This window comes from Coturnix japonica, chromosome 13 (assembly GCF_001577835.2).
Source record: "Coturnix japonica isolate 7356 chromosome 13, Coturnix japonica 2.1, whole genome shotgun sequence".
Taxonomy (NCBI): Eukaryota; Metazoa; Chordata; class Aves; order Galliformes; family Phasianidae; genus Coturnix; species Coturnix japonica.
Genome location: NC_029528.1, coordinates 14,751,065 through 14,775,680, shown reverse-complemented (window position 1 = coordinate 14,775,680; position 24,616 = coordinate 14,751,065). Strand labels below are relative to the sequence as shown.

The 24,616-nt window shown below is 53.2% G+C and overlaps 1 protein-coding gene and 1 long non-coding RNA gene across 2 annotated transcripts in view; one reads left to right on the top strand and one right to left on the bottom strand.

The window, feature by feature from the left end:
• PCDHGC3 (protocadherin gamma subfamily C, 3) overlaps window positions 1-4,546 on the top strand; it is a 34,643-nt gene extending 30,097 nt beyond the window's left edge. The window contains exon 5 of the mRNA XM_032447517.1: window positions 3,340-4,546. Within this exon, the coding sequence (XP_032303408.1) occupies window positions 3,340-3,557 (218 nt within the window). The 3' untranslated portion in view covers window positions 3,558-4,546. The remainder of the gene's footprint in view (window positions 1-3,339) is intronic.
• Window positions 4,547-17,396: 12,850 nt separating this feature from the next.
• On the bottom strand, window positions 17,397-24,487 carry LOC107320294. Its single transcript, XR_001558209.2, has 4 exons — window positions 21,573-24,487; window positions 21,270-21,470; window positions 20,892-21,045; window positions 17,397-19,869 (listed from the first exon to the last, which is right to left on the bottom strand). It is a non-coding gene; the product is annotated as an uncharacterized LOC107320294 (long non-coding RNA).
• Between the last annotated feature and the right edge of the window lie 129 nt (window positions 24,488-24,616).

Genomic DNA, 24,616 nt, shown 5'->3' with positions numbered 1-24,616 from the left:
AGAGAAGCACAATTACCACTCCACGCAGAGCTCTGGATAACAAGCCTGGTTTTCCTAAAGCCTTTATTTATAAATACCTCCGAGCCTTTTCCCTCTTGGTTTAAAAATAGGAGCAGCAGCACAGCCATAAAATGCTGGGTAAAATGCTTTGCATGTTTCCTTTGAGCTCGTGGGAGAGAAGGAATCTGGGGGAGGGGGAAGGGATGTGATACGGTATTGCTTTCTTGGAAAGGGCTGCAGCCCTAAGCAGACATCAGCAGCTGTGGGGATGAGGCATTGGGCAATGGGGCTGTTTACACACCAGGGAAGGAAACAATGCAAAAATGGGGCTCTGCTCTGTAAAAAAAAATAGCCTGCAGGACCTCCAGATCCGGTTTCCTTGCTCACAAATAAGGCTGATTTCCTGGCATACAGAGCTGGGCAGTTCCCTTCCAGGTCAGACACTGGCTCCAATATAAATCCCAGCCCTGTTTTGGTACATTTCCCCCTACCCACATTTCTGTGGGACCCCAAGCCCTTTATAGGGTCTGCATTAAACCTCTAATAGAGGGCTGGGGATGGCTTTCCCTGCAGCAGTGTGGTGAGAAGCAGCTTGGTGCAGCCCATCATTTCCTTGTCCATGGCAGTGATGGATGGGGATGGGAACACTGGTGCTGGGGATTCAGCCTGCACTCCTCTCCATCTCCACTGCACCAGGAGCCCCCAGACACTTTTTCTTTCCCACCAGAGCTCTGTTTCCATCTGTCTCCCCTTCTCCCTGCTCTGCTGCTCTAGCTGTGAAGCTAATAGTGCTGATTGGTGCAGGCTTTGATGAGGAGCAGTGCTAATTGCCCACTCAACCTTGTGCTGCCAACCCTTGGGTAATGTTCTGTGGCTGTTTACACGATCCTTAATGCCATCTGCTTGCCCTGGTTGAGCAATGGGTGGGAGGAAGCCCCTAACTCAGTGAGTTGCTCCATGCTTATAACCCTGGGAGGTTGAGCCCTTCTGATGCTCTCTGCTCCCAGTCTCTGGAAGGGGCTGATGGTGCCCTGCCTGCATCCCTTCACTGCACATGGGTTGTCCTTCATTTCAAACCCCATGGAACAGCGAGCCTGAGAAATGCAGTGGTTTGTACAGGCAGCTGCTGGGACAGACGAAGGAGAGGGGATGCTCCAGGAAACCAGACACTGAGGGGCAGCACGGGAGGCACAGTGTCCTCAAAATACTTTGGATTTCAGCAAGAATGTGTAGGGGTGCTGTGGGGCAGCAGGGGAGCCTGCAGACAGGGAGTGGCCGTCAGCCCCACTATATTGGGTGTCCCAAAAGCACCAGCAGCAGCTGCAGCAGCAAGTGCTCCCCGACCTCCTGTCCCCTCTGCGTATGGGGGAGGTTTGAGCCAGGAAGGGGTTATTTTTGCCCAGCTCTCATTTTCCTCTTCACTGTGTGGCTGCAGGGGCCTGGGGACTTTTTTGGGCAATGTCTGGCTGCTGGCAGAGGCTGAGCACAACCTTTACAGCAAGGAGAGCTGGAGTGCCCTGCTTGGCAAGAGCCTCTCGGTGCCCATTTATAAATCCCCATTGTCCCCGTTCCCTCTCCTTTTCATCCCTAATGCCAATGTTACCTAGGAACAGCCCTTTGCTCTCACCCTGACCAACCGGCACGCTGGGAACTGCGCTCCTGGAAGGTTGTGCTGGGACTGCCAATGAGATCCTGGGAGCAGTGCTGGGTGCCCCTATAGCACAAAGCCCCCGAGCAGCAGGGATGCTCCATGAGCACTGATGCTCTCAAGCCGCCCTGAGGCTGAAACACAGCAGTACATAGGACCATAACAAAGCCCTGCCATGCCACCAGTGTGGGTCCCTAACTGCAGCTCTGCTTGAATGCATTCCCCCTTAGCCTGCTGTTCCCAAGCTCATTGTGGTGGTTTTCTTTCCCTCCTCCTGTCCCAACAGAGCAGCTGTAACTTCTCAAGCTCTGATTGCTTAATACTTCCAACCTCTTCAAGGTGACACAACAAACACTGTATTTCAGTGACTTTGTGTCCAGACAAGGTGGCAGTGGGAGCATCTGTAGGGCTGACTTGGGGAGAGGAGGCAAGAGAAACAGCTTGAGGTTTCTGCTCAGGGTTTGCCTTTATTGCTGCAGTCTGTAAATGGAGAGAGGATGGGCTCTGCCTGGGGCCCTTCAGGCACCATGGTGTTCTGCAGCCTCCCATGAGAGCATCTCTATGAGGCAGCTAAAACCCCTTGCACAAGAGAGCTGAGCTCAGCCCTTGTGCATGCGGAGAGTTTGAGCAAAGCCATTTCCTACTGGGGCTGTGTTGGAGCTCATTCTCTGTCATCCCTCCGTGCTCATATCCTCCCTCTCACATCCCCCCATTTCCATCTGCTCTCTGCCTCCAGCATCCCGGGGGGGCTCTGCTCCCTTCCCTGCTCTGCGCCTGCTCTTTGCAGCTCGGCAGCAATGAATTCCCATCCCATCCCCCTCTGTACTGATTGCTTTGTGCTTACATCCCAGAGCCAACCGCAGCACTGTAAGGGAGGATTTTCTTTATTGATTTGTCTGCTCCCGGAATAAACCTGGCTGGGGAAATGCTGGGGTCAGGGCTTTGGATGCAGGACGAAGGGAAAAACACTGATATTGGCTTTGCCTTAATGCACTGCTAATGGTCAGTGCTGTGCAGTATTTACAGTGGGCTGCTGGGGAGGGGATGTCTTTGTGCTCCAGAAAGCAAGGCAGGACAGTTCCCAATCCCATTCCCATTCTCATTTCCACCACTCATCCCCATCCCCCTTCCTGCTGCTCATCCCCATCTCCCATGCTATTCCCATCCCATCCCCATCCTGTCCTCACTGCCCATCTCCATCCCCATCCCCACTTCCCATCCACACCTCCCATCCCCATTCCATTCCACCCAGTCCCCATTCTCACCACCCGTTGCCATCCCATCCTCATTCCCATGCCCATCTCCCATTCCTATCCCCATTCTCATTCCTATCTCCCATCCCCATCCCCACCTCTCATTCCTATCCCCAACCTCACTTCCTATCCCTGTCCTCATCCTCACCTCCCATCTGTGTCCCCATTCCCAACTCCATCCCCACCGCTCACCCCTGTCCCCATTCTCATCCCCATCCCCATCCCAAATTCCATCCCCACCTCCCACCCTTGTCTCCATTCCCACCCCCAACCCATCTCCACCTCCCATCCCAATTCTATCCCCACATCCCACAGCCTGGCTCAGCTTAGCCTTCCCTCTGGAGGGAAGAAGAGGATGCTCACAAGCATCTCCCCAGTGCAACAGGAACAAAGGCTCAGAGCCATTGCTAACCCCACTCCTCTCCTCTGCCCCTGCAGAAGCCACTGATGTCAACGCAACACTGGGTGGGGGCACAGGCACCATGGGGCTGAGCGCCCGCTATGGCCCCCAGTTCACCCTGCAACACGTCCCCGACTACCGGCAGAACGTCTACATCCCGGGCAGCACCGCCACACTGAGCAACGCCGCCGGCAAACGCGACGCCAAACCCTCAGGCGGCAACAAGAAGAAATCTGGCAAGAAGGAAAAGAAGTAGAAAGGAGACGTCAGAGCGGCCGGGCAGCGCGTGCCAGCACTCCCCAACACCACAGGAGGACGAATGTGGATTTGCTTTTTATTTCTCATTTCTTGGCGACGCAAAAGTTAGGAAGCGCTGCGAATGTATTGTCATCGTCAGAGCTAGGAGCAGGCTGCCTGCTGTTAGGTCTCATGATGAAAAGCAATCTGGAAAGCTAAAGCTAACACAAACAAGTGCCCTGTGAATACAGCTAACGTTTTATACGACCCCTCGGGTGTTAGGATGCACGAGGTCGAAAGGCTTCGGCCAAATCCTTGGCTTCACTTTGCTCCCAGATGGTCCGAGAAAGGCACGAGGCTCTCGCTCGGCTTCGTCCAGTGTAAATAATTGTAACACCCATCTGTTAATTTATAGAGCTTTGATCGTTTTCATTATGGAAAGAAAAAGGAATTTCCCAGCAGAAAAGCCCCACGCTCCACATTTTCTGCTCTTTTAACTTTGTGAAACTCACCCTGGGTTATTCGTAGCGGTGGATTTGTGGGTAGGGAGTGCTTCAGTTCCTGTTCAGCTGTTTATCTGAGAAAGAAAAAGAAGTGTTCGTATTGCATGAATCAAAGGGAACAATGCAGAGCTGCATCCTGAGCAGTTATTGTTTTGTTTTGTTTTGTTTTGTTTTGTTTTGTTTTCCTGAAGTACAACCAGCCATGGCCTGAGAGCTCCTGGCGTCTGAGCGGGGGTTTGGACCGGCCCTGGGGGAATCTGAGCAGACACATCTCATCCCTTCGTTGCAGTAAATATTTATGTGTACAGTCAATGTTCTTTTGGAATTAAAGCGACGGGGCTGGAAGGGGCTGCTCTGCACCTCGCCATGACCCCACGTGTGCATCACCTGCATCACAGCTGCACTTTGGAACACGCATCCCAACACACCCCCCACCCCAGGATGTCCTCACATGGCTGCATGGCATGAAGTGAAGGCACCTTGTATTTGGGGAGTGGGGGACAAGTAAGTGACAGTGGGTTTGGTGGCACTTGGGGAGCAGATCTGGGCTGGGGGCCCTTGCAATGGCCCAGGGATGGGCTGGGATAAAACATGGTGGAGGGAGAATCTGGCTTTGGGGTTTCCACCTCCCAGAGGGAACAGGAGGATGAGGAGTTGGATTTCTCCATGTTGTGCCCCTTCCAAGTGGGCTCAGCCCAGAGGAGGGTCCTGGTGGCACTGCTGGGGACACCCCAAGCTCCCAGTATCACAGCATCCGTGCCCCATTCCCCCCCCCCCTCCCCCCCCAAGAAGGCAGAGAGGGAATTTGGCACCCAAAGTGGGTGTGAGTAGGGAGAGGGTGGTCCCCCCCATTCCCCTTAGGGGCCACTCTATTTCACATAGGATTTTTTGCTCTTTTTTAATCACTAACACTTAACTCACCCCCCCACCCCACCCCAACCACACACACACCCTGGGGGGGGGGGGATAGCAACCCCTCCCACACACCCCAGCGTCACCCGCACCCACCCCACAGCTGCTCCACAGCCCCAATGTAGCTGCCACTCCCCCCTCCCACCCAAGCAATGCCATAGGCAAATCGTAGTCTTTAAACTTTCTTTTTAACCTGCAAATCTGAAGGTAGAGTAGAGAGTGTTGTGTATTTAGTGGCGTGTTATTTTTAATCTCGGTATCTAACTTGTGGAACAGCAGTAATTTTCACTTTCTCTGTATCTTTCTCTCCATGTGGTCTGTGCTCCGAGTGTACATGAGATGAAACACGTTTGCCCTCCCCATGTGTCTAATATTGAATTATACTTATATATTATATATATGCTTATATCCTTCTTATACCGTATAGACCGACGTCAATGTGTTACACGCAAGTTTTATACTCTAATATTTATATTGCTTTTTCTTTTTTTTTTTTCTTTGGGAAAAAAAAAACAATAAAAATGGTTTCTTCTGAATACATGGTGGTGCTTTTGAGGGAGAACCCCCCCATCCCTATGGCGGACCCCCCCCACCCCAATGCACTGAGGGTGGATGAGGGGGGGCTGAAGCCTGTCTCGCAGCCATGGGGTGAGATCAAGCAGCCGCTGCCAGATGTGCTGGGGGCAGAGTCGGGGGGAACAGCCGAGGAGATACCTGACATCCCACCCCACCCCCTCCACCTACCCACGGATCGGGCGCGGCGCCCCTGCAGGCCGTGGCTGCAAATAAATAAGCCAAAAAAAAACGGGGAAAAGGGGAAAAGGGGGGGGGGGGGGGGGGGTTTAGGGGGGGGGGAGGGGCCCGACAATCGCCCCTCACACACAGAAGACACCTCCAACCCCTCCGGAGAGTCCCCAACCCAGACAACCCTTCGAAGTATCCCCCCCCAAACTCCTACTCCCCTACACCCTGAGATCCCCTCCCCTTCTCCAATCCCACTGCAGCCTACAGAGGCAGAGCTCCGAAATCCCTCTGCACCCTATTGAGACCCTGAGACACTCTCGCTCCTCCAACCCCGAAATCCACTTGGATTCCCCCTCAAATCCTACTGCACCCCCTCCTCCCCATAAGATCCCGCGGAACGTGCCGGGGGCAGCTCCGTTCTCACGCATTTTAATGGGATTTTCCTAAGGGCGGTTTGTCAATGGGGAGGAGAAAGGCGCGGCTCGGACACAGCGGCCCCGGGTAATTAGCGGTGATGAAGGGAAGGCACACCGGGCTCATTGCCGTGGGGGCGTGGGGCTCGAAGATGGAGGAGGTGGTGAAGGATGGGGGGGGGTGGGAGGTGTGTGTGTGTGTGGAAGGAAGAGGGCCCCCCCCCCCCCCCGATAAGGTGGCTCTTTTTACAGCCTTCCATACCTAGGGAGGAATGAGAGGCATTTAAAGTTCTGCCACATCTCTTCATGCTCTGCAAATCCACTTCGTGATCCTTCAGTTACCTATCCATCCATCTATAGATCTGTCTGTCTATCTATCTATCTGTCTGTCTATCTATCTATCTATCTATCTATCTATCTATCTATCTATCTATCTATCTATCTATCTATCTATCTCTCAGTCTATCTATCTATCTATCTATCTATCTATCTATCTATCTATCTATCTCCCTATCCATCTATCAATCCATCTCTCCATTTATCTATATATCCATCTACCTATCTACCTATCTTTGTCTATCTGTCAATCTACCTACCTGTCCATCTATTTATCTACCTATTTATCCATCTATCCATCCACCTATCTTCTATCCATATATCTAACCATTCATCTATCTCTCCATCTATCTATCCTATCCATCTACCCATCATCCAGCCATCTAGTGATCCTATCTACCCTATCTATCTATCTATCTATCTATCTATCTATCTATCTATCTATCTATCTATCTATCCTATGTCTAGCTGTCTGTCCGTCCAACCATCCATCCAACCACCTATCCATCCATCTATTTGTCAGTCAGTCAATCTATCTGTCCATCTCCCAGCCTGGCTTTCCTATGTGCCCCTCCAGCTCCTCTGCTCCAGTTCCAGGTCAGAGAGGCAGCTCAGCACAGCTGTTTCATCCCAGTTTTGCCCGTGAGTTGCCAGGCACCTGAGGGCACGCTGCTCCCACCTCCAATGTCCCACCTTGGGGCATCACACACCCCAATTAGCAGCTTTGTCATTGCTGAGTTAATCAAAAGGGCCCTTAGGAAAAAAATAAAACAAAACAACCTAAAGAGAATGAAACCAAAGTGGGGCAATAATCAGCTCTCTGCCCTGGTTTTAAAATTATCCTGGCAGTCCCTTGTGTCCACGCCTGCAGCATGTGGCTCATCCCTCCTGCTGCAGCAGTGGGGACATGATGGGTAGGAAGGGACCTGGGGACAGGGTGGGGACAGCTGGTGGCTGTGTCCCTGTGAGCAGGGGGTAGAGGGGGCTGGGGAGGTGAAGGTGGAAGCAGGAAGGGCTGGAGCATCCTTCAGGTGTACCAAGGGATGGCATTGATGTGGCTGTCATTCACAAGACACAGACCCATGTCATTGGATCCTGCCCCATATACAGAATAAGGGCAAGGACAAAGTACTCATGTGACAACAAGCCAGGGACACCAGCACACAGCAGGGCATTTGCCCATCTAACGTGGCCATCTGGACAAAGCAGGCGTGTATGCCAGCAGGGAGCTGATTCCTGGCTGGGTCAGCCCCTATTACTCAGTGAGATCCAACCCAAACAGGGCCACACTGCCACATGGATGCTATGGGGACAAGAAAGGCTTGAGGTGTGTAGCCAGAGTGTTTGGGCTTCCAGGTCCTACAGCAGTATTGCCAGAGGGAGGTATTCTGCACAGGGAATGGACAAAGTCCCTGCAGCCCCATGCCACAAACTCCAGGCTGGTCTCTGCACTGAGGTTACAATATGGAGGCACAAAGAGCCAAGATCATCTTTTTAATACAAAAAATAACATTTGTTTTTCCATCTTTTATCCATACAGACTGTCTGATATCACAGTGCTACCAAAGCACTGCTTCTCCACAGCTGCAGGGCCATGAAAAACAGCTTTATATTAAAGGGAACCATTACAAGAAAACAAAAGCCTTTGGGCAAGGCTCCAGCTCACATACCCTGATCCTCATTCTGCAGCTTTCTGGAGCTGTGGAATGCAGCCACCCACATTCAATGTTCAGTGATGACCCATCTCTGCCACCAGCCTGATGTGGCTCTTGCCACCCTGGTGTGTCAGTGTCATGGCCCCCAGCCCCACATGCACCAAACAGAGGGATGGATGGGTGCTTGGGTTGTTCCACCACCCTTTTTAACCCCATATTTCCCCCCAGGAGTAGGGGCAGGGCCAGGCATTGCTCCTTGCAGACCCCTGGAGCACCCAGCCCTGAGCACATCACTACCAGCTCCTTCTGCTCAGCCCCATCCTGCTCCTCTGCTGCTCCAGGCTGTGCAGCAGCCCCCACCCTGCAGCCAACCTTTCTCTCTTCCACACACAGACCTCATTTACAGTGGCACGTATCTCTTCCCAAGGGGCTCTCAGCAGCTCAGGCAGCTCCTGAGCTGTTAGCATCTCTGCTTCATGCACTACTGGCTTTACATGCCAGAGCTCAGCACCTGCAATGGGACAGAGATAATAAGCACAAAGCGAAGCCGCAAGGTGGAATCATGCCTTGTGCAAAGCAAGAACAGCAGCTGCTGTATGGACTTTTGTTACCGTTTCCAGCCCATAATGGAATAACACATCCCAGCAATACCCCAACCAGCACAAAACCTGACTTATCTTTTCCCCAGCGTAGCACTTATAGATGCAAATGAGAAGGCATGACTTCAGTTAGAGCAGCACTGCAGCCTCGCTCTGCCCTGTGCCCCAGCTCTCCCTTGGCAGCCTGAGTCACCGCTCTGCTCTGCCCGTGACCTCGCATTGCACGCGCCTGCCAAGCCCCATTGCACGGAGCAGAACATTCACACTCTTGGGTGCGACAGCAGCCAGGCCCAGATGACGTGGGGCTGTTACTGATCACTCCATTACCTCATCGTTGCAAATATGTTGAATTAAAGCAACAACGCAACTCAGCACCCGAGTGGGAGCTGGAACATGAAATGTGGCTCCAACAGCCCCGAGAGCAAAAGGCTTCCTGAAATCATGACTGCCCTCTGCCATAGTCCAAATGCAATGCCCAACTTGAGCTGCTGATCTCAGTGCTCAGCTCAATGGTGCCTCCATCTCATCTTCTCTCTGCTCTTTTGCACTGTTATGAGAGCAGGCAGCATCCTTCCACAGCGTGGAAACAGCCTTTCATTTGCTGCAAGAGGTGAAATCCTTAGAAACAGTGGAAGGAAACACCTTCAGATCAGTTGTCCAGCCTGCCATGCCACAGGATCAGGGCTGGAATAACACTGTGTTTAATGGGATCAAACCCCAAAGGGTTAAGTGTAAGTCCTGCTTGGGGCTGTCAGTGCCACTGTGGTGGGACTGACCGATCTATTTTGCCTGACCAACCCAGTGACTTTCTGTAATGGTGAAATTGCACCAGAGGACATGGGAAGGGTCACTGACATCGTCTCTCTGGACTTCAGTGTGGCCTTTGACACAATTATGTGATACTGTGATTCCACAAACAAAAAGGAAAAGGCAAAATGGAACTTCGGGGATGCTTCCCTGTGTGAGGTTTGTGGAGCCCACAATGCTCCCATGGTTTGGGCACGGCTGGTGGCCCACAGTGAGGACAGCAGAGCAGCGGGGCTGGCTGAGTACAGCGAACATGAAGAACTCACATGCAGACACCAAGCAAGGAAGATGCAGCCTTGCATTTGGGAGGGGGTGGTGTAAGGGAAGGGAGTGCTTGGGAATATAAAGCAGCAGCTGAACTGCTGCACAAGCAAGAGGAATTAACTCTTGCAGGGCTGAAAACCTTTCATTAGCAATTTGGCAAGGAGACTCCAGATATACTGAGAGCAGCCATGCAAAACCACCTGGAAGGGACAGGCAATAGGTTTAAAGGCCTTTCAGAGTCTCTGCTGATGAACTATAGTGAACCCAGCACCTCTTTTCCTGCACTGCAGGGGCACAGAGCTGGGAGAGCAGCTCCAAGGCTGTGCATCCCATGGGAGAGAAGCAGAGGAAAGCAGCCACCAGCCAAACCAGCAGCTTCCAAAGCCCCATAGTTAACCACCTCCCTTCCATGTCTGCTAACACAACTTCCCCTGCACAGTGTGGGCACTTCTGGGTGCTGGGTGTGCCTGCACCCTGTGCAGAGGGATGCTGCTCTTCTATCAGCACTGTACCGAGGGGAGAACCAAGCTCAGGGTCTGTGCAGACAACACAGAGAGCATTCATAGATGCCAGGCAGGCTTTGTGTGCTGATCCCCTCGGGGCTCCAGCAGTGGACAGGAGGAGAGATGTCCCAGCAGCTGGACTGCAGCACAGTGAGGGCTGTGAAAGCAGCCGCCTGTATTCAATGGGCTTTTTGTCTCCGTCCTCCCTTTGGCACAGCCTCCCCTCCCTGACAGCCTTCTCTCCCTGGCATAAGCCTGGACATAGCTGCCCTCCTGCATCCTCTCCTGGCAGGTCTCAAATCCTCCCTCCCCCCTCCAACATCTTCTTTCCCCAGCAGTGTTTTCTCTCACCCTCCCACCTTTTTCTTCCACAAATGTGCTCGGTTGCTTTTTTGAGCCATGTAACCTGTAAACATCCCCGGCATCTTGTATGGAGGAGTGCTGTGAAATTACAGTTCTGCATTTAAACCTTCTCCTCCTCATTCATGCCTCAAAGTGTCTGTGGCAGACACACAAACACCTACGGTGGATGATTTCATACAGATCCTTTGTGCCCCTCTTCTGCATTAAGCACTACCAGGTCTCCCCTGCCATCCTTGCTGCACTTTTCCAGCTCATTATGTCTCCCCTCGGGCAGAGGAACCAGCGCTGCAGGCAGCATCCACGACGCAGGTACACAGCACACTTAAGACTAAATAAAGCCACTGCTGTGCCATGCTCTGATTGCTTCTCCTTCCTCTCCCATGGATTCCTACATCTCACTTGGAGCCATCCCTGGAGACACCCAAGGTCAGGCTGGACAGGGTCTCTGAGCACCTGGTGGAGCTGTAGGTATCCCTTGTTCACTGCAGGGAGTTGGACTGAATGGCCTTGAAGTGACCATCCCAACCAAAAGGATTCTATGTTTCTATTAAGAGAAATACACGAAATCATTACACTGTTTCTAGCACAAGTTATTCATGGCAGGGCTGAGGAGCAGGTGCCTGGAAAGCCACAGTTTGGGTCACCCCCAGCTGACCTGATTCGAGGTTACAGTAGCTCTGGCAAAACGTTTTGGAAAGAGTTGGGAACAGCTGCCTCTGCCCACAGGATACAGAGGTTTCTCTGTGCTATGGCTGCACCATGAGGAAGGCTGCACCCTGCTCCCCTGGCTCGGTTTAGGGTTGGCAGCACTGAGCAATGGGGCAAGGTTGGATTGCTCTTTGTATCGCTCCATCCCCCTTGGAGGAGGGCGAGCTGGGGTGGGATGGATCTGTGATTGATTTTCCACATTCCCTTTGGTGTGCCATGGGGAACAGATGGGCCATGCATGACGTTGGGGTGACAGAAGAGAGTGACAGAGAGTGGCTGAGTCATTGCAACCACAGCTCTGAATCACTGGGCTGGGATAAGCTATGGGGACAATCACAGCGCCAGGCTGGGGACACTGAGCCATTGTGTGCACACCCCGTCAATGAACCGGCTCCAGCCATCTCCTCCTACTGACCCTGCTCACCACAATGAGGCCTTTAAGGCATGGAGCAGAGCCTGGAGGTGCATCTATTCCTTCACAGACCTCATGAGGTTGTGAATGGGCACAGCTGCTTGGGCAGCAGGAGGCAGAGCTGGGCACTGATGGGCTGATTCTATGGCTGTGATGAGTTAAAGAAAGCTGGGAGTGCTCCTGGGGGACAGCCATCCCCAGACCCTTTTCCCCCACACAGCTTTCAGCCACTGCCTCAAGCCTGTAGCACTGCCTGGGATTATAGTGGCCAAAGTCCAGGACATGGTCTTGTTGAAGCTCATCCCATTGTCCTCAACCCAGCTCTCCAGCCTGTCCATATCACTCTGTAGGGCCTTCAGACATAGGGTTTGGATTTTGGGTGCTATTGGAGATGGGCTCAGCAATCCAATAGATCCCTTCCAGCTCAGGATAGTCTGTGATTCTGCAGTTCTATGAACTCCTGGGGACAACAAGGCACCAGATGGGGGCTGTGGGGAAAGAGCTGAGGGGGAGCATTGCACCCAGTGACAATGTCAGAGCTGGTTAAGGCTGGTTAAGGAGCTATGTAGGCGCTGCCACCTCAAGCACTTGTGCTGTGATCAGCTCTGAAAAGAGCAGAAAAGAAAAAGGGGGAAAGTGCAGTGAGCAGCTGAAGGACGTTCTTTGGTGACACTCAGTGTGTCTGGGACCCATCTCACTCCTACATGGGTGTTAAGTGCGCTCTGCTGGCCCCTGCAGCCTGGTTAGTGCAGCAGAGATCTCACAAGCAGTAAATCCTGCTGATAGTCCAGTGCCTTCAGTCCTCATCCAGCCCAGGAACTAAGCAGCAGCTGAGCCTCAGGCTTGATGCTGAGCTTTGTTTGTGCAGGTGTGCAAAAGGAAACAGTCCCCACCAAAGGGAAGCGGGGTCTGGAGCAGCTGTGAGGGGGCGAGCATCACCCCAGGGGCTGGCAGCAGCAGGAGAGCTTCCTGCAGGCAGCCTGCACTGGGCGTAGTGGGCTGTGGAGTAAATGGAGCTGAGCAGGACATGGGCACAGGACACGGGGCACGGCAGCACCGAGCAGCTGGCAGGACAAAGAGTGCCATGGTGACAGCCACAGTCCCAGCATTGGAAGAGGAAAGCACCAGGAGGATGGCAGTATGGTGACACCAGCCACATGCCAGCCATAGCATCCCACTGTTGGGTGGAGCACAGACCTGTCAGCATTTTAATCACCTCTACTAACAACTAAGACCTCAGAAACACAAGTCTGTGAGGGTCAAACCCTCTTCTGACACTTTGCAACCATCCCCACCAGCCTCACATTTTTCCCTCCTGACAGCATCCGTCCCCATCACTCCCTGCCATCCTGCAGGACACCCTGTACCTTTAAATCCTCAACACGTGTAAAAGAAGAGCATCTCACTGCTACTATAGGCTGCTAGAAGGGAAATGAGCATTTCTTTCAGCTCTCCTCCTGTATTTCAGACAGGAAAATTGTAGCTTTCTCTCCTACATCCCTGTTCTGGTTTCCATTTCCCAAAGGCTCGCCTTGGAGACCTCCCTCCCCCACTCCCCTGCTTGGTGACCAGCTGGCAGACACTGCTGTGGCACAGATCTGGCACTGCGTGTCCTCATTTCTGCTTTTCTGGGTCCTCATTTTCTCAGTTTTCTTTTTCTCAGACTGCAGCCCACTACCTGGAATCCCCCTCACTTTCAGCAGTGCACAAACTACTGACTGCAGCCATTTCTTCCACGCTGTCCTCCTCAGCCCCCACCATTTCTGAGCCTCCTTCCATGTTGTCTCTTTTCCAAACATATTTTGATCTCTTTTCCTTCTGCTACCTGGCATCAGCTTCTTCCCTTCGTCTCCTCCTGTAGCCCTTGGCACTGGGTTGTACCTCTGCATGTCCTGCTGCAACCTCAGCTCTTTCCACCTCTATGTGAATATTTCTGGCAGGAACACAACAACCCTGTCGTGCTCACACTCGGGCATGTAAAACCTCTGATTCTACCTCCCCTGCCTGGAAGACAAACCCTAAAGCTCCATGTTGCAGGGCAGAACAGATGCCAGCACACAGGAGAACAGTGTGGTGCATAAGCCAGCACTAATGGAGTAATGGAGAAGCTATTTTGGAAATGGATTAAAAGGATGCAACGCGTCAGCAGCAATACGGGTATCTGAACTGTGCCATGGTTTCCTTGACAGCTGCTAGGAACAAACACCAAGCAGTTTATATGGGCACTGATTTCCCTTCCTGAACCATTCCCAAAATGCCCAACATTAGGCAGCTCTGAGAGCAGCACCTGCCTGTCCCACAGCCCTGCTGTGTCTGCACTGACCCCAGCCAGCTCCCACTGACACAGCCACTCAGCTTCATTGTCATCTGCATGGGACTCACAGGGCCCCGTGAAATCCGTGTGGCAGGAGCAGGGAGCTGATCTGAGCATCCAAACCCTCAGACAGAATCTCAGCCTCATGCCCCATTTCTCTGCTGAAAAGAGCACTTTTTGTATTAGGGAGAGGGACAACAAATATTCCATGTCCTGCTCCTCATGTCTGGCAGGTGCAGGGCATAACCCAGCTGGTTTGCCCTTCCCTCCCCACATACTTGGATGGAAGGGATGGAAGGGCCAGGAGGGGTCGGGGTGGTCAGGAGGGGATGGATTAGGTCCTGACTGCCTGGCAGCATCTTCCTCCCTGAGAAGTGGCCTGGGGGGGGGGGGGGGGTCGGGTGCTCAGCCAGGATTTTTGGCGTGTTTTCTAAAGCTTTCCCTGGGAGAACCCAGCTGTTGGGTTATTTGCTGCCATTTGAAGCCCCCGAGGCTCCTTCCCTGATCTCCCCGTTCGCTCTCCCTCGGCGCCAGGTTCACTTGTCTCCGCTCTCCTCTCCAACTGGCGTCCCGGCTGCTAATGCCATCCCTTGCCCTCTAATCTCCCTTTCTCTTCCCCGACGGCGCTTAGCCCTCTAAGAAGATTAACTCGGTCTCAGCTGCTTTCCTTCCCCAGCAACAGAGCCATCACCCCGCTGAATCCCATGTGCGGCAGCGACACATGCGCTACCACCAATACAGCGGCAGCGAAGCCGCGGTGCCCCCTCGCGTCCAGGCAGGCAGCACCAGAGCGGGGTGAAACCCGAAGGTTTTGGGACCAGGATCAGATACAACGGGACAAAGCGTGGGTGCAGGGTTGTGATCCGTGGCTCTGGGCAGCGAATGGAGCCCACGCGTCCTCCCCATGTTTTAGCCTTCTGCACCAAGAGATATCGAAAAGCCTCTAAAAACCCAGCACTAAAAAAGTCGCATTCCTTCTGACTTTCCGAGGCTGACAGCCCTTTAATCCCACTGTCTCCAGCACAAATCACTCTGAGAGGAGCTTCTCCTTCCATCAGAGAGAGGAGGGTTGCTGTGCACCCCTCGCAGCCATCGGTGAGGCACCGAAGCAGTTAACGCCGAACGCATGAGCGCTCTGCAGATTTCTGTTTCCAAGACAACAGCTCCTGATGAAACCCAGAGCTATAAAATCCCATTTAACATCTGCGTGAGCCTTCCTGGCTGCCTGTGCTGGGTGCCATCTGCCGGTACAACACTGCGTTTCTCCAGCTCGGCTGTAGGTCCCCAGCACCCCAAAAACATGGATTTAGGGGGGGTAGGGGCTGCTGTGCCATGCAGGAGAACTGGAGGGTGAGAGCTGGCTGCCTGTCCCAGATGTGGGGTGATGGAGGGGAGGCTGCCACACTGCCCAGCCCTCAGCTTCCTACCCCACATTGTTCAGGGCCAGTGGAGTCATAGTGCAGACACTGATCACTGTGGCCCTGCCCCTCACAACTGGCATAGATGCTCCCTGCAGAGCAAACCAGTCCTAATTCACCCTTAGGGGCTAACATTGGTGTGACAGCAGCATTCCCTTGCCATTGAGCACAGCTTTCTGGCTCCCCACACAGGTGCTTATGAACTTGGAGGGTCTCTGAGGACGAGACAGAACAGGGGCCCAGGGGGGACCTCAGTCTGAACGCAGCCCATGTCACAGAATAGAGCTGGGGGACCATATTGTATTGGGACACTGCAAATTTGGATCCCCCCCCCGACCTGTGGGCTTTGCTTACACACAGAGCAGGCAGTCCAAATAGCAGGCAGGCAGGTCCCTAGCATCAGAGGATGGTAAGGAGTTACTGCTCTGGAGGAGTTAGTCTGGGTAAGAGCAAATACCGCCTCCCCAAAGGAAGCTCAAACCACAGCTACAGAAATAACCCAGTTCCTTACATCTGTTGCCAGGCTTTAGCATCCTTAGATAGCAGAACTGGCTCCATAATAAATGCATGAGCTTCTGTGCCTAAAGTGGGGTGCAGGACTGCTTGGCCACAGGTATTTATGGAATCTTTCCCATGTGCAGCCCTGAGCTGTCCCTGCTGTCACCCCCCCACACACTTTAGGATGCAGAGGTGTGGAAATTGAAGCTATTTTCCTTCTGTTTTACGAATCCCGCTGAGTCACTGGGAACCTGAGAGAGAGCATCCCCTCTGCCTGGGGGGGGGTGTGCAGGAATAAGGCAGAGCCTCCTTCGTCCCTCCATCATCTCACTGCATTGCTGGGCATGGGATGGAAAGCATCTGCTGGGACAGCAGCAGTAGGAGCCCTGGAGCTTTGGCATCTGCTGGAGCCAGGGGAACCTAAAGGGGCCATGGATGAAAGCTGACACAGAATAAAAATACTCTTTGAGCTCCAATTGTGATTGCTGGCACAGCTGCTAGCCAGATCCCCTTCCGAATGCTGAAACACGCCAGCAAGGGGATGGAAATCATTAGCTTGTGAGTTCTCATGTTTTATCCATCTTTACCATTTTCACCTCCCCCTCCTCTTAAACAAGCTGAGATTTTGGGCACCCCAAAGCTACAGTCCTTGTACCCCCAAGACAGCGGTTGGGACCACCACAAGGGCTGAACACATCCCTGGGCTCAGTGTTGCTTATTGAGGCCAGGATTGGGACCACTTCATTCCAAGAGCTGCAGGAGGAGGGGAGGAATGCGAGAGCTCCAGGAGTGCAGCATTGCTGGGAGGAGGGGATGTGTTTCAGGAAACCCAGAGACACAGGAAATCAACGGAGAGGGACCATAATTGAGGCCAGATGTTGCAAACAAAGAATGGCTCTGGTAGCAGGGAGTGAAGGAAGTGAGAAAGTGCACGCTGTGGGGACAGCACGGGGCACAGGCAGCCGAGTTAACCTGCTGGGCTGAGAGTGGCCTTTGCATTCAAAGGAGCCACTGCTGCTGGTGGAGCTGGGAGGGCTCACTTGTGGCTGTGGGCCTCCAGGCTGGGCTGCCAGATCCCCACTGCAGCACTGCTTGGAGGCGGGGTGGGGGGTACAGCTGTGAGCTCATAGGCATCCTGTGTTAACAGCTCCCATGCATGGCTGTGGTGCTGCTGCTGCACAGCCCAGCTCACCCCAGGGAAGGACATGGGAGGGTGTGAGGGAATGAGGAATCTGAGCCTGTGGCTGCACAGTGTGGTCAGCACTGCTGCTGCATAACTACCCCATGGAGCTGCATCAGGTTTGGGTGCCCCCAGGCTCAAGCAGCAGCTCTGAAAAAGCTCAAAGACTGTCTCTGACCTCTCCCCTTTCCTCCCCCTCCTCCTCCAACCCCCCCTTTAAAATGCATTTGCAATGAAATCTGAAACTGATGTGGCTGGAATAGAGCAGCCTGATGCCAGACGCCTGCATGAACAGAGCACAGCGTGACTGTTTGGAAAGCAGGGAGGGGAGGGCTGATACCCACTAGGCCTCCCAAACAGCAAGGGAGAAGATGGAGCAAGGGACAACAGCACTAAATGGCTGCCCAGTTGGTCACACGGCGCACCATGTGAATTGCTGCTCTTTATTTAGGTGAGAGGCTACTTAAGAAAGCCCTCAAGTTTGCCCAGTGCTCTCAGAGCGTGTGGATGGAAGTGGGCATACAGTGATGCTCAGCACCTCAGAGCTATGCAGGCAAACCTTCCAGTTGCTGCTCTTGGCATCTACCCTGCCAGCAAAGCAGAGCTGTGCTCTCTGTATACCCAGGCCTCCATCCCCAAGAATCCAACCCCACTCATATCTCCTGCACATTATTGGTATAGCTTTGCATTCAGCCCAACTCTTTTGTCCTCTCAGACACTCAACTGCATCTCACAGCTGCATTCACCTCCACCAGCTGCTCTCCTCCTCTGCCTTCTCTTTTACCAGCTTTACATTCAGTATCCTCTTCTCTTCCATGCCTCCTCTGCTCCTCCTCGACACTCCCACACAACCTTCTCCCTAAAAGCAAAAGCATATTGCCACCATTCCACACATTTATCACTCTCTGTGTCAGCTGGAAGGTTCTGAGCTCCACATTCCACAGGCAGAGTCCACCCCCTTGGTTGTGCTTACACAACGAGACACCGAAATTAAAGAAGACACACAAAAAAAAAAACCCAGAGAAGCACGTTCCTAAAATACTCACTCCCAGTATTATACCAGGAGTGTGGTTGCAGCCCTGCAGCTGTTGGCAGGACTCAAGAGGTACCCATGAAAACACCATGGCACTTAAATTCAGGCAGACCATCCCCTGCTGCCGTCCTGCCTGCAGGAAGGGCTGCATCCTGCTGCTCCCACCTTCCTTCCTCCCTGCTGCTGACTCAGCACAAGCAGTTTTTAATCACAGGGGAAAAAACAATCAGCATCCTTCCTTCCAGACGTTGGATCCGGCTGTTTTGTGGATAGGTTTTTCCTTTGCAAAGGGACTGAAATGAGGCATGGGGTTGTGCAGCCTCCCCCAGTGCTGCTGGGTGACCAGCAAGCCTGAGTCGAGCCTTTGGAGCAGCCTGTACCTGGATGCTGACTTCACACAGCAGGATGCATGGAGCACTGCAGACCCAAAGGGAGAAGGGCCCCAACATTGGGGCTCAGAGCTGCTACTGCAACTGCAACTTCCAGGCTGGGGAGGGCACAGTGTGTGCACCCAAATCCTGCTGCTGGGGCTCTGCACAAGTGACAGGGAATGAGAACAAGCAGAGCTGAGAGCAGGGCAGTGCAGCATCACATACAGATGAGACAGAAGGTGCTGACCACCCCATCAAACACAGGATACTCAGCCCAGGGCAAAGCACTTTTCCTACACAGAGACAACCCTCTGCAGAGTCCCATTGACCCCCTGGGACAGTAACCCCCTACACCAACTCACCAGGGCTGGTTGGTGGCCACAGCTCTCCCTATCAAGCCAAAATTAGACTCAAGTTGGAGAGGAAGCAGATGAGTCTGTAGGTGTAGGATGAGCACGGGCAGCCCCAAGTCCCTCCCTTTGTACCGCTGCCAGGTCAAACACAAAGCATTAAAGCAGTGCCTGCAGACTTCAGACAAAGCAGGACTGGGATTCCTGCTGATCTGAGCACAGGGATCAGCAGGAGAGCAATGCAGAAACATGTAAGTGCAGATGAGGGATGCTGCCCAGGGTGAGCAGCCCAGCAGCCCTCTGCTTTTTGGACTCCCAGCTCCCACGTGGCAGACAAACAACTGCTTGTTACTCGTGCTGCTTCCCAACTCGTGACAGCAAGCAGAAGGGTTCTGTAAACAGCTGCTCTGTGCCTCCAGAGCTCTGCATTCAGATCTCATCCTTGGCTAAAGGAAACAGCCTCAGCTACGGCCAGGAGGGGTTGTAAGGCCATGCAGCAGCTGGGGAGCTGGGGCAGAGGGCAGGCACTGGGATACTCAGAGCTGACAGCACAGGAGGGCTGAGGGATAGCAGAACTATTTATTGGCTGCTGGGAATTCAGGGGAAAGGCCTGACTACATCCCAGCTATGAAAACCCTGATCCGATCGATGAGTTTAGGAACAAACAAATACCCCACACCCCAAAGCAACAGCACAGAGCTGAGCGCGCCTGAGGCACCTCATCCTTCCCTACTACTCCTATAGCATTATAAAGGCTCTGGCACTGGGAACAAGGTCAGATTTATTTCCACTCCACTGTCTGTGAGACGCAGCAGTGCTCTCATTCAGGTCACAGCCTTAACCCCCAGCAGCCCATCCTCCTGTGGCTGCCTGCATCCAGCAGGGCCAGGAAAGAAGGGAGGGTTTTGTTCCCGGAGGCTCAGATCTGTGCTTGGAAGAACTCTTGCACTGCAAGAAGGAAAAACAGCCCCGTGATCCGCTGTAACTACCGGCATTGCACAACCAACCTTGTTTTATTTTTGGCATTATATGTGGCAGGAAAGCATGACTTATCCTCCTGGACTTTTACAGGGCAGATTCTTTTGCATTTCAAGCACTCAGTTTTTCCTATACACACAGCCCAAAGCTCTCCAGGTCCTCTCAAGCTGTTTGGATGGGAGCAACTCGTTCATTACTTACCCATTATAATTAAGGGGCAGAGGTGAACCCAAGTGAGCACTTACCAGAAGCTTGTCCTTAATATATAAGGACCTTTGAATGGATCCAGGCCCATATGGGCTCACCCAGACTTGCCCTGTATCCAGGGGAGAGCAAACAGCTTCTTCCTCTGCAGGACCAGAGGCAGCTTGTTTGGGAACTAAGGTTCCATGCTGGGTATTGACTGTGTGCACTTTGCCTGTGCCGTGCATCAGCCTTTATGCAATGTCAGAAAGCACAGAGGATGCAGGGAGAGGAGGAGTGGGACACCATGTGGAGAACAGAACAGCAACAAACCCAACTTTGCTGTTAAGGGAAGGGGCTGATCCTTCTCTCCACCCTCCTGGTCTTTGTTCTCTTTAAGTGCTGAGGCCTCAGACAAATGCTGCTGCATGAGCACATCCCTCAGTAACCTCCGGCTTTTCCCCATGCAGCAGCTGAGCAAAACCATGCCAGCAATCAGTAAGAAAGCTTTGGCTGCTCCATGCAACAAAGTGCATTTAAACTGGGGTGGGGAGAGACCAGAGAGCATCTCTGGCATCATCCTGACACCCCCACAGAGCACCATGACCTCATTGAAGACAACACCTTAAATTCAAGCAGAGAGCTCAAGCCAAGGTGACAATATCCAGCTGCACATCACCTTTGGTGGGACAGAGTGACACGTCCTGCAAGGAGCCCAAGCACCCAACAGTGCCATGTGGGAGCCCCCACCTCCTCCCAGGGATGCTCCCCAGCAGACAGCACGGCGCTGCCAGCACACAACCACTGACCTATTTTCGGTTGTGTGGGCATACACGAGATCACAGGCAAAGGGCGCTTCAGCTCAGGATATTTAAAGGAAAAGACACTGATGTAAGTGTCTCCAGAAGCCGCAGTGGCTCTTAGGATGTTTATCATCTTCCTGAGAAGCCTCTTTGTGTGCGGCTGTGGGAAGGAAAGAGAGATAAAAAGCGGTTGGGTACAAGCAGAACAAAAAGCTCCATTAAGCTGCAAAGTCACATTGCGATGAGAGCAACAAAGTGGGAATCACAGGGGATGAAAGGGCTTGAGGATAAATCAGGCCCAGGGCTGAGAGTGAGTGGGACACATCAGTGAGGGATGGGCAGAGTGATGTGGGAAGGAGCTGTGGCATTAACTGACTGTGTTACCTGCTCTGAGATCAGCTGGACACTGTGACACCAGCTGCCATTGCTGCACATGTACCCCAGGGGTGAGGACCTGGGCTTTGGGTCTGCCCCAATGATATTCCCTTCTGGAAGTGAATGCAGAGCTTGCTTCATATCCTGGATTGAGAAATGCCTGCTTGGTCTCCCCAGGCCGCACTGTGATGAGTAAGATAAGGGCAGTTCCTAGAATTAGAGGCAAGAACAACAAGCGCTCAGTTACTGCAGGCTGGAGGTTCTCCTGGGGCTTTCCATGCAGCTGGGAAAGGTGACGTGTTGGTAACAAACCTGGGACAACATCCCATCCAGCACATGTGGGCAGGAAGGAAAAGGGACAAGAATAGAGCTCAGCATCCTCAGCAAAGAAAGAGGGAAGTTGGGCAGGAGCAGCCCCGCAGATCCTATGGGGCCTATGGTGATGTGCCCAGCTGGATGGAGAGATGAGGGGCCAAAAAGTGATGCCACACTCTGAAACAGCACGGAGGGAGCTTGGAGCTGGCAGGGGATAAAGCAGAGCACCCCACTTCCAGCATCTTCCCATGGGAGCCCCTCATGCTGCCTCATACCAGCCCCCTCCTCCCCCCCACCAGCCCCGGGCTTTGCCTCAGCATCTCCCCTCCCTTCTCCTCCTCCTTCAAACCCTGTTCTATTTTCTGCATCGGAAACATAAAATGGAGACTGCAGGAGAGAAAAACATTCGGTTTAAAATGGCTGAGGGAGAGGACGGCTCCGCATTGTGGTGCACGAGCACCCTCTGGTGCCGCACAGACCATGGAGGAGTGATGCTCCAACACAAACAGACCCCAGCCAGACCTCATAGAAATGACCCTATATTGGCCCAAACACCCACCCCAAACACTCCAGGAGCAGCCTCTTTTCTCCCAAGCATTCCTGGCTGACTCTCCTTTCGACCCCTTTAAATATACATTTTTTTTCCTCACTGTATTACATGCACAGTCCATAGGGAAAGGCTTAGGAAAATCCAACACTTTTCACCATAGTTCCTATCAACTAAAGCAGTTGCTATATACATTTATATGTGTATATATACACACACAGTTCCCCCACTGATGTGTTCTTTGCCTTGTTAAAATCCCCAGCAGAAACCCTGTGCTGTGCTTCACCCCGATGGAAGCACACCCAGATTGAGAAGAGGGGGCTGAGGGTGACACTGAGCTGCCCCACATGAAAGGCTAAGAACCAAAGGGGAATGGCAACGAGCCCAGGACACCTTGCAGGCCATCCCCTGATCCTCCAGGAGTAAATCAGCCTAGGGACAAAGCCAGCTGGATCTGGAGCTTAAATTCCCACGTCAACCTTACAGAGGGTTTTTCAGGTTCAGTTCACAAGGGGACAGCAGGCATTGATTATAGGAGAGAAAAGCATAGATTCAGGATCTGTGTGCTGTGGGGCAGCTGGAGCAAAGCAAGGAAAGGAAAACAGGGAATTAAAACCCACAGCAGAACAGAAAGAGACAGATAAAGCACTTAAATAGGTAACTGTGGGTAAAATCATAATGCTAAAGGAGGAAGTCCAGCCAGGAGCAGGGTGCCCTCACACTGTGGCACTGTATCTGCACACATACAGCCCAGCACTCATACAACTCAAAGCCAGAGCGGCCATGTAACAAACCCCAAAACCCTCTGAGGGTCTTTTTAGGGAAGGAGGGTCCCTCTGGGGTCAGGGCTGGGCTGGGGCAGCAGCTCTGAGCCATATCTGTGCTGCAGCACTGTGCTCAGATATATGGGAGACATGGATGGGACACCCAGATCCAACCCCACAGATGTTATGGGCACATCCCCAGTGTGGTGAGGGATGAGTGGGTCTGGGAGCAGCACAGCACAGTGCTGCAGGTCACAGCTGGCCTGGAAGGGCAGGAGAAGCACAGCACAGCCATTGCTGCAGTGTTTCTGCATGGGAACGGGCATCTAAAGTGCCAAAACACTTCACACTCTGAGCAACGATGGGCTAAATAATGGCAAAGCACAGCCCTGGGGCTATTAAATAACGATGCATTCTCAGCACGCCCAGGGTGACTCAGCATGGCAGGGTGGACTCAGCCTGGTGGGACAGTGCCATGGGGCAGGGAGATGCTGGGGGGGGGAGCTCTGGGGTCTGGGCCCTAAACCATCAGTAGGGGAGGGTATGGTGGGAGCTGGGAAAGAGGAATAACAATGGTTGGAATGGGGTTTAGTTGGGCTGTGGGGAGCTCTGCAGTGTAGAACAAAGGGATGGAGAGAAGGGCTTGCATAATGCTCTCTGGGGATCTGCTTTATTTAATGGCACAAAAGGCTGCAGCTCCCTTCTCCTGCTGCGTAACAACCAGCACCAAAAGGCTGCGATGCTGCCTTTGTGCACCAGAGCAGGTGATCCCTCCCTGCGCCCCCAGCAGCAGATGGGGAACCCCCCCCCCCCCCATTACGGACTTGTCAAAGACAGGGGAAAAAAAAAAAGAAAGGAAAGAAAGAAATCCCCCCTGGCAAGGCAGGATAAAGGCGGGGGGGCAGCGGGGGATGCTGCGTGTGTAGCACTTCCCCTCTTTGTCTGCAAAAGGAGGTCACGGGGGGGAAAAGGGAGGATGCAGGGATGCGTCAGAGCCCAGGCAGGAAACCAGATGACTTCTTCTCCCAATCCCCATCCTCTGACCTCACTTCCAGGCTGGGAGCCAACGCGGCTCAACTGCGCGCATCTGGCGGATGAAAGCAGCACTGCAACGGGCTTAAAAACTTCAGTACAGATTTGGGGACCACACGGAATCCCCCCCGTTTTTCAGCCCAGGAGAATCCTCGGACCCCCATGAGGTTATAAAAAGTTGGTGCACCGCTGTCCCTCAGCTGGGGCTCATCCCAGCGCCTCCTGCAGGTGGGGCTGCCACAAACTCTGCCTGACACCCACATCCCCACACCTGGCACTCAGGACCCTTTGTGAGTGCCAGGGATGTGCACTGTAGACCCCAACGCCTCCCAGTGGGTGCCCCACACCTGCACACGCAGCCCAGCTGTGCCCCAGGGCTCCCCAAAGCAGCAGCCTGATGGCACAGCACTGGCATTAGCAGGTCCCCACTGCTGACCCTTTGCTACCTGCAAAGCCGAGTGCTCTGCCCCTCGATTCCTGCACAGTGAGCACCCCCACAGTGCTGGCATTAAGAAGGGGAGTGGGTGTAACCCCTTCCTAGCAATGAAGCCCCCTGCAGCACAGCTCTGACTCACCTGCATGTAGTTTTCTGTGCACAGCATCCTGCATCAGAAGTGCCAGCTCACCTGCCATGCCAGGATGTGGGTCACCATTGGTAGCCCATGGGTAATGCTGTGACGAGAGACCAGGGAGCACTA